General features: G+C 33.4%; 1 protein-coding gene across 1 annotated transcript; it reads right to left on the bottom strand.

The window, feature by feature from the left end:
- Nucleotides 1-7409: 7409 nt before the first annotated feature.
- On the bottom strand, nucleotides 7410-10267 carry LOC113873044 (histone-lysine N-methyltransferase, H3 lysine-9 specific SUVH5-like). Its single transcript, XM_027511002.1, has 4 exons — nucleotides 10222-10267; nucleotides 8072-9475; nucleotides 7733-8005; nucleotides 7410-7453 (listed from the first exon to the last, which is right to left on the bottom strand). Exons 2-3 carry the CDS (start codon nucleotides 9462-9464, stop codon nucleotides 7734-7736), a joined length of 1665 nt encoding a protein of 554 aa, XP_027366803.1. The 5' UTR covers nucleotides 9465-9475; nucleotides 10222-10267; the 3' UTR covers nucleotides 7410-7453; nucleotide 7733.
- Between the last annotated feature and the right edge of the window lie 8 nt (nucleotides 10268-10275).

Genomic DNA, 10275 nt, shown 5'->3' with positions numbered 1-10275 from the left:
GCCTAACAAGAAAGAGTGGTGAGGAGAAAGATTAGGTCTATGTCAAAAATGTTAACAAAGGGGGGTCCTATGGGCTAAGACCCAATACAATATAGGACAAGGAGGATAGGGGCAAAAATTTTCTGAAGAATATAGGAGTACAACATTTATCCTATCACGAGCTTATAGAGCGCAAACAGAAAGGATTTTTCTATAAATGTGGAGGACCATTTCATCCTCTCCACCAATGTCCTGATAAACAACTTAGAGTTATGGTAATGGACAATAATGGGGACGAGGAGGAAGCTGGAAATATGTGGGCAGTAGAGGTTGGGGAAGAAGACGACGTCGAAGGTGAGTGCAGCATCATAAATCTTGGAAGTTTGCTCATGAACCAAGAAATCAAGCAACAAACCTTAAAACTTCATGGCATGATGAAGGGAGTACCAATCTTGATATTAGTTGATAGTGGGACAACACATAACTTTATATCACGAAGGCTAGTGACGAGTATGAAATGGCCAGTAAAAGATACCAAAATGATGATAATTCGCTAAGGTGATGGGCATAGAGTGGTGACAAAAGGCTTTTGTAAGAATGTAAAATTGGAGTTGAATGGAGCTAACTTCATAATAGATGCATTTCTATTTGAGTTGGAGGGTATTGATATTTTGTCGGGTATGCATTGGTTGTCTTCATTGGGAACTATGTTGATTGATTGGATGAAGCAAATCATGAATTTCGAGTGCGAAGGAAAGGTGGTTGAGATACAAAGGGATGGTGTCCACCCCCAAACTTCCATGGCTTTTCAGAGTTTATGTGTGAAACCTAAAAGAATGATGGATATGATACCTAGGTTGGCAGAGTTACAATATGTATAGCAAGTGCAAGGTCCAAGCAAGGAGTATGTTTTAAGTTCAAATCAGCAGCAAGAATTGGATAAATTATTAAACCAATTTGATGTGGTGTTTGATGAACCTAAGGAGTACCACCTAAGAGGAGCAAGAAGGACCCAATCACTTTGTGGGAGGGCCAAGGACCTGTGAATGTTCGGCCTTACAGGTATCCTCACCATCACAAAACGAAATTGAGAAATAGGTGCAGGAGCTTATGCAATTGGGTTTCATACGCCACAGTCATAGTGCATATTCTAGCCTAGTGATTCTTGTTTAAAAAAAAGGACAATAGCTGGGAGATGTGTGTTGACTATAGGGCTCTCAACAAAGTTACTGTAGCTGCTAAATTTTTAATTCCAGTCATAGATGAATTGTTGGATGAGGTCCATAAAGCCAAATATTTTTCAAAGATTGATCTTAAATCAGGATATCACCAAGTCAGAGTTAAGGAAAGTGACATACCCAAAACAACTTTTAGAACATATGAAGGGCACTACAAATACTTGGTAATGCAATTCGGGTTAATGAATGCACCCTCTACATTTCAATCATTGATGAATGAGGTATTCAAGCCTATTCTTAGAAGGTTTGTGCGGTATTCTTTGATGGCATTTTGGTGTACAGTTTGGATTGGCAGTCCCACATGTTTCACTTGTTCGAAAATTTTGAGGAAACAGCAATTATTTGCTAACCGTAGGAATTGTCATTTTGCTCAATTTTCCATAGAATATCTTAGGCACATCATTTCTCAAGAAGGAGTAACCATGGACGCCAATAAAGTTTAGCATTGTTGCAATGGCCTGCACCCAAGAATGTGAAGGGGGTGAGGGTTTTTTGGGTTTGACCGGATATTATCGAAAATTTATCAAGGGTTATGGTAAAATAGCAAAATCATTGACTGAATTGACAAAGAAAGAAGGGTTTAAATGGAATTTCCAAGTACAAGAAGCTTTTGATCCGCTTAAGAAGAAGATCACAACTGCACCAATTTTAATCTTGCCAGACTACAATAAGGAGTTTATCATTGAAAGTGATGCATCAGGGCAAGGTCTGGGTGTCATCTTAATGCAGAAAGGGAGACGTGGCTTATTTCAGCAAAGCTCTCAAGGATAAAAACTTAGCTAAGTCTGCCTATGAAAATGAGCTAATGGCTATAGCTTTAGCTATTCAGCACCGGAGGCCATACTTGTTGGGCAAAAAGTTCACTGTATGCGCTGACCAAAAGAGCTTGAAACAATTATTACTACAAAGAGTGACTACAATGAATCAACAAAATTGGGCTGCCAAACTTTTGGGGTATAAATTTGACATCATATATAAGCCGGGACTAGAAAACAAGGGTGCTTATGCTTATCCTGCATGCATGATGAAGGAGAGTTGACTACTTTGATTCACTACCTAAGCTAGATAGGATGTAGGGTGATTGATAAGTTCACAAAGATACAAAGTTGAAGGGAATCATTGATGAATTTACAGCAAGGAAGGGAAGCAAAACAAGGATTTTCCTATAACAAAGGGGTGTTGCTCTACAATGGGAGATTGGTTATTTCTGAAAATTCTCCCTGGATTCTAGAACTATTAAGGGAGTTTCATTCCACTCCTTAAGGAGTTCATTCGGGATTTTTCAGGACATGTAGGCATGTAGCAGCCAATTTGTATTGGTTTGAGATGAAGGGATGTATCCAACAGTTTGTGAAAGAGTGTGACATTTGCCAACAACAGAAGTATTTAGCTGCAGCTCCTGGTGGTTTATTACAACCTCTGCCTATACCTGATAGAATTTGGGAAGATATTTCCATGAATTTCATTACCGACCTTCCGAAGTTTAAGGGTTTTGAAACTATTTGGGTAATTATTGATAGGCTGTCAAAATACAGCCACTTCATTGCCCTGAAACATCCGTACACAGCGAGAGTGTTAGCTGAGAATTTCACTAAAGAAGTGGTACACAGGGTTCCAACTTCTATCATTACTGATAGAGACCCAATTTTTGTTAGTAACTTTTGGAGAGTTATTCAAGTTGCAAGGAACTCATCTTAAAATGAGCACGACTTACCACCCACAAACAAATGGTGAAACAGAAATTATCAATCGATGCTTGGAAACTTTTTTACAATGTTTCATTGCTAATCAACCAAAGACCTGGGTGCATTGGCTACCATGGGCTGAATACTTGTATAATACAATATTTCATGCCACCACAGGGACTACACCATTTGAAATTGTATATGGAAGATCCCCACCTACAATTATCCATTTTTTTCCAGGAGAAATACGTGTTGAGGCAGTGCAATGTGATTTGATGGATAGGGATGAAGCTCTCAAACAACTGAAGTACCATTTGCAAAGAGCTCAATGTCAAATGAAGGCTCAAGCCGATCATAAACAAACAGAGCACAATTTTGAGATAGGAGAGTGGTTTTTTCTAAAACTTCGACCACATGGGCAACTAACAGTAACGGCTAAAATCAATCCTAAATTGGCCCCTCGATATTATGATATGTTTCAAGTAGTGGACAAGGTAGGAGCTATGGCTTACAAACTCCACTTACTAGAATCAACTAGAACTCATCCAGTTTTCCATGTTTCCTTGTCGAAGAAAGTTGTTGGCAATTATAAGGTGGAGGAAGAGCTGCCTCAAGGTATGGAGAGTGATACGGAAAACCGACAAGAGCCCAAGCGGTCCTAGCAACTAGAACAGTGGACAAAGATGGAGAATCTGTTAGTCAAATGTTGATTCAATGGAAGGTAAAGCATGTTGATGAAGCTTACATGGGAGGAAGAGTTTTCTATAAATAGTCAATTTCTTGAATTTAAACTTAAGGACAAGTTTGTATTTTAAGCAGGAGGCAATGTTAGGGCTACGGGTAAGGATATGGGCTCAAATGGGACAGAGCCCACATTATGGAGGGTTTACACTAAAAGAAAGAAGAAATGTATAGACAAAGAGGGTGTCACATGGCAGAGAGAGAGCAAGCGGCTAAGGAGGGAGTCCATTATAGTAGTGGGGTTGGTGTGTAAAAGGGTATCTTGTCTGAAAATTAAAAAATTAGTTATGGAGGGAGGATATTAGCTCTCCGTAGGAGCATAGCTCTGAACAGTAGTACTCATTCTACTTATCTTTTTCTTTTTATATCAAGTAATATCAGCTTCTTTTCCTCTTTTCCTTGCTTATTTTTACAGGTTTGCATCAAAACAATAATTAAAAATACTTAAAATGAGAGTTAAGTATAATATTGAGAATTTTAAATTCTCTCTTTAAGCAAGTCAATTAAAATTATTTCAATTTGACATAAAAATTATTTAATTAAAATTCTGTACTATTTTAAAATTATTTTTTTTTACAATCCAAATACATAAATTATAGGAACTTTAAAATATCCTATCCAAACACAATCTAAAAGCTATAGATCAATCGTTTTAATTCTTAAAAAAATAAATTTATAAAAATATTTCTAAAAATTTACTTTATTAATTATTTTGGTCCTAATATTAATATTAATTGTTTAAGATTAATGGATTTTCTCACTTAACACGTTAAGTGCCATTTATTTATGTGATCAGAAAATCGACATTGAAGCTCCTAAAGAGTGTCAAAGGATCCTCATTTTAATCCCCTAACAAAAAAAAAATTGATATATCTAAAAGTGTATTCTACAAGTGATTTTGTTCTCCATCTTAACATCAGTTACATAACACTAACGTTAACATTAACATTAACAAACTTGTTTATGTGTGATGTTAAGTGCCATATAAGATACTTATGTTGCTAGTTACTTAGACAACCTCCTCTCTCCCACAGGCTAAATTAATGGAATGCATAAAAATAGTTATAGTTAAAAAAATTTCCCCTCTTATACCTTTCTTATAGACCTAGTTCTGGAGTAGAAACATCGCAAGAAAGAAAGAAACTCGCTCCCTCCTGTTGAGCTCCTATGGAACAAGTGAATCACAGGAAAAGTAACGTTTTGATGCATAAAGTGCTCTCAAGAATTATTTGAGAAGAGTTTTGGGAAAAGATATAAATTTCTTTTATTTTTCTATTATCTTAACCTAAAATATACTTTATTAAATATTTTTCTTCTAAAAGAAAGTTGAAATTATTTTAACACATGATTTGTAATTTTGACTAAATTGTGATTTATAATGAGAATTAATACTTTTACTAATTTTTTCAAACTTATTATATATTTAATTTTTTTATTTAAGAAATGTTGTCTCTTAAAATATAAAATAATAAGACAAAAATTAAAAGATCATTTAATTCAAACTGAAAAAAGATTAATTTGGTTTGCTTTAATTTTAATATTATTTCAAACAATTTTAAACAAAAACTACAAACATCCTTAAGTTCTGAGTTAAGCCCAACAAGTTAATAATTCGTACTCTGTTTTTCTAGTCGGAAGACCAATTGTGTTTTAAGAAATATTTAAGAAATCATACAATTACTTAAGAAATTAAGTAAATGCTTATAAAAGACTCAAATATAGCAATTTTTATTTTTACTTCCTGTAAAATCTTATATATATATACACTCAATTTTTTGAAACTTTGGCTTCTTTTTTATTCTTTGTCGTTAATTTATCATTAGGTAATTGAGTACTTGATTAAGAGATATAAATCTACCTAAATTTTGCTACATGTACCAACTCATTATACACGTAATCGAAAAAGTACATCAACAATTGACTTGGGAGAGATATGAAAATAATATTTAATTTAACACCCTCATGAAAATCTTATTTTACGTTGTTTGTGTAAAACTTTTTGAATATATATGATCTTAGTTAGTACACATGACATAGCTTTAATTTGTTAGACATATAATAGTCAAGTTAGCAATTATTTAACATCTTAAAAACTTTCACTATTGTGACAGGCTAAGGTTAAAAGCACTAGAGTAGTAGAGTAGAACCTGCGGTAGAAGAACCTAGCCACATCACAGACACATACAATGAGAGAGAATAAAATTCAGGGTTTATCTTAAATTTTAAAATCACAAGTTCTTTCCTCAGCCTTTTTCTATTTGCTTCATATTCCAAAAGTGAATGGGATTTTTTTTTTCTAATTAACATTCTTTAATTTTATAATTTTTATAAATAAAAAATAAAATAATATATTAACATAATTTAATGTGTTAATCTTTTATTTACTTTTTACAAACACTATATAACTCTTAAATTAAAAAAATAAAATATTTCCCTCCCCTCTTTTCCAAAATTCAATTCCCAAACATACCATAGTAAACAAAAAATTCAAACCATGAAATCTTGTTTCTCGGGTGCCCCCGTGACAAGAGATCGAGCCAATAACCTGAGTGCTGTCAACTGTGTTCCAATGCTGTAAATAAATTTACATCAGTAACTTGAACCCTTGTGCGAAAATAAGACACAAGACTCAAGATTATTTAAGATTATCACAACCCATAACCACCAGTAATATGTCATAACATTTTTATAATACTTTTAAAAATGACGAAAATTTGAGAAAATAATTGAGAAGCTTAAATTTTTTATGTAAGAAAAATTTCAGAATTGTCAATCAAATAAATTAAAATTGACTAAAGAAATATTTATAAGCTCTTTTTAATTTATTTTATTAAACTCTTAACTCATTATAATAAATTTCAAGATAAAATTTATTTCATAAATCTTCATGTGATAAAAACTTGTTGAATAAACGTTATTAAAGTTATTTACTCAATATTTACTCAAATACATATTCAATACAAGTAATAATATTTTAAAATAGTAAATAAAAGAAGTATTCACTCTCAAAAGTAAAAATTTCAATTTAATAGGCCTATTTGAAAAATTTTATGAATATATGAAAAACAACTTCTAACTCGTATACAATAAAATTCTCAGTATAGCTTATCAAAATAAGTTATTTTTAAGCTCAATCCAATAAATTTCCTTGTTAAATTAATAAATAAGTGCTTAAATAAATATTTATCCAAACACACCCAATATTAAAAATTGTCTCACAAAATTATTAATAGTCATACTCATAAAGACAAGATATCAAACCAAGCTCAAATGATATTAAAAAAAATTACAATGAGAATGTACATCAAAATAAAAGCTAATTCAAACTTGTCTCTCTCTCTCTCTCTCTCTCTCTATAAACATTAAAAGCCAATATAATGACATTAAAATATAAAATTTAAAACAATCAATATAACATAACATACCAAAAAAAAAACCACTATCAAGTGAATTAAAAATCTTTTTAACAATGTTGGATAAGACCCAACAATACCGTCTCTAAACATCTTTTGAGTCCTAAGGTTACACTTGATTGAACGGCCGAATACTTGCTAGAAAAATGATTCTTGCAAATAAGTACATCATCATATCTAGCTATATAGTCTTCTACAAGGATTAAATTAATCCTTATAGAAGAGTTAGAGTCAATGAAATGTGATGCAATGCAAGACCCTGTCAAAAAGATACCCATCCCTAACAAAAACAATTACAAAATTTAAAGGAGATTCACATCCTACACAAATCAAATTTTGCCAGACGTCAATTTTTAAGATTCCAAATTCCTCAGTCAGCTCGTTTCATTTCGCTGCACTGAAAAATTGTTAAGATAATAGATCTGTCAAGATATGACTCTCACTATTTCAATAACAGTTATACATGGGAAGAAATTATCAACAATCTTCAAATTAGATATCATAGTGTAAGCAAAACTATCACAACTTTAGGTTATAGCCAAATAATGATTTGAATGCATATAATATAGTACCTGCCTCAAAACGTTATTTTTCACAATGCACTATACTGCAGTTATAGCCAAACTATCACAATAAGCAAAAAGGACTAAATCTTCAAACAATTTAAAATATATACCTCAAACATAGATCTGTCCATTGCATTCCCGTGATCCACAGTGGCAAATATTGCTCCTAACCTTGATAAATTTTCCCTTGCAGCCATTATAATCATAGCTCAGCTCTCTACCAGCAGGTATGTCCTTCACAGCAAAAAGTATTTTGTGTGGAAGGCTCTTATCATTGTGATCATACATAACATCTTTGACACAGAGATTAGGAGAACAACTATGATTTATAAATCTTCCAATGTTTCCACGCCTTGTTGCATCAATGAAGCCCTTGCCAAAACCTGAAAAACAAACTTGCAACTGTTAAATGAAGTCCAAACACAAGAAGATATCCGTCATAAACATACCCATCTTAAATATGTGTTCATCAACATCTGGCCTTGATCCAGCTTCTCTATTGTTATGGACTTCTCCAATGTACTCACAAACAAAGCTTCCAGAGGAAATGAAAGAGCGTGTTCTAACACCCCAACCTTTCGATTCTGTCATGAAGATTTCTAGTTGAAACTGAATACCATGCTGACTGACACGGTTGATGCAAGATGAGGAACAGTTGCAAGAAGGGCCACACTCATATATAAGGGATGACTTCATAGGAGAAGCAAATCTTTTATTACAGTCATACGGCATTCTTCCACCATTCCTAACAATGCAAGGACATTTCTCATAGTCCACACATCCATTTGTACAATCGCAGCCACATAGAATTGGCTGCTTGAAACCCTCTGAATAAATGTTATTGACTATGTAATCAAAGTGTGAGGGTATCTGAACACAATCCATTGATGTCACCATCCGAATAGGAAACTTTTCTTTCCCTTTTGAAACATCATTCATCCGAACAACATCCTTTTGGACACCACAAGCCCTAGGTTTTTGTCCCTTTCTTGCAGTAAAACAAGCATATTGTCCTGAATTGTTATCATCATCCGTAATATCATCCTTAATGGCAACACAAGTTCTAGGTTGTTCCAAAATTCTATTCAATGTAAACTTGAACACAAGTTTTCCAAATTTTCCTCTTTCTTGTGTCATCTTCTCCACTAAATACAATCCATCATAAAAAAATGAGCAGTGAGAACTGCTTTTAACCATAGTGACCATATCCTCAGATTTTCCACAGACTTTCAATATAACCCTCACAGGACTTTTAGCATCCATGCTATTCTTCAAAGCCAAATTCCCCCCTTCCAATTTTTGATCTTGAAGCAAAACAGTATTGCTTACATTAGGATTTCCCCCATGGCCAATGTAGACCAAGGAACCATTAGACTTTCTAGCATTATCGTAACGATTAGTCACGACAATGCTCGTGGCCAATGAGTTCCTTCCTATTCCCATATAATCAATACCACTTGAAAACTGCCTATGGAGGCCAATGACATTGAGTTCAGCCCTGTATTGAAACTGATCGCCAATATCAATTCCTATTACATGCCCCACACGCTTTTGAGTGTTCTCCCATTGATGCTTGCTTTTCATCAACATTGCTGCTTCCATCAGCATTTTTGTATTTGCTTTCAAATCCCCAGTTTGGTCTTCTTTATGTTTACACATTAGTTTGCAAAACAAACTATGAAATGTCTCCAATGCTTTTTTCACCTTCCTGCGTTTCACAAGGACTTCCTTCCATTTCTTGCCATATGAAGAGGATGAAGAAGGTGGCTCATGACAAATAATGGATGGTGCAGCAGGGGACCATTCTTCATGCTTTTTTCCAAAGGATTTTGAAGCATCCATTTCTAAACATCCTACATACAAATAGTGTCGATTTAGCAATACCTTTCAACGGTACAATGACTAGTGTATCAAAAAGTGTATACAACGTAGAAAGTAAGTGGTATAAATTAAAAAGAAATCACACTAACATACTATACAAAATTTTAAAAAGAAAAAGTAAAATAAAATGGAAACCCATGAAAACAAAGATTTCAGATTTCATGCCTGGTAAGTATTTTTAATAATGTAAAATGGAAGGGATACTATTCAAAAAGAAGAGTTCAAAATTAGGGACTCAGAAGTGTAAATAACAATAAAAGAGAAAAAGAAAACTCTACAACAACATCAATAGGAATAATGGAATGGCATGAAGACAACAAATTCATAACTGGCAAGCATTCAAAATGACGAAAACTGGGTGGTACAAAGAAAATAGTTGTGGTGTTAACTTGAGAGGTTAAGAAATAGAAAAGGAAAAAGTAACAGGATAGTATAATATAATGAAAAAAGAGAGTAAAAAATACAAAAAAAAAAATTGGTAGGTATTTTAACATAACTTGAACTCAGAAAGAAGTAAGAAGCAACCGAAAAAGCTTGCAGTTAAACAATCACAGAAAAAAAATGCTAGAAATAAGAGATGTTTGAGAAACAATCACAGTACTTGCAGCAAACTTCATGCACAGTGATCATTTTCAAAGGACAAAACTTTCCCAAGGAACATTCGATGTGTAGTTAAACAAAGATGAAAAATCAGAAACAGCATGAAAAAAGAGCAAACCTTTGAAGAAGAAACCGCCCGGGAAGACCCCAAAAAACAAAATAAAAATAAACA

This window comes from Abrus precatorius, unplaced genomic scaffold (genome assembly GCF_003935025.1).
Source record: "Abrus precatorius isolate BTA unplaced genomic scaffold, Abrus_2018 Scaffold7, whole genome shotgun sequence".
NCBI classification, from domain to species: domain Eukaryota; kingdom Viridiplantae; phylum Streptophyta; class Magnoliopsida; order Fabales; family Fabaceae; genus Abrus; species Abrus precatorius.
Note: the sequence above shows the minus strand (reverse complement) of the source record. Positions and strands in the feature narration are given on the sequence as shown.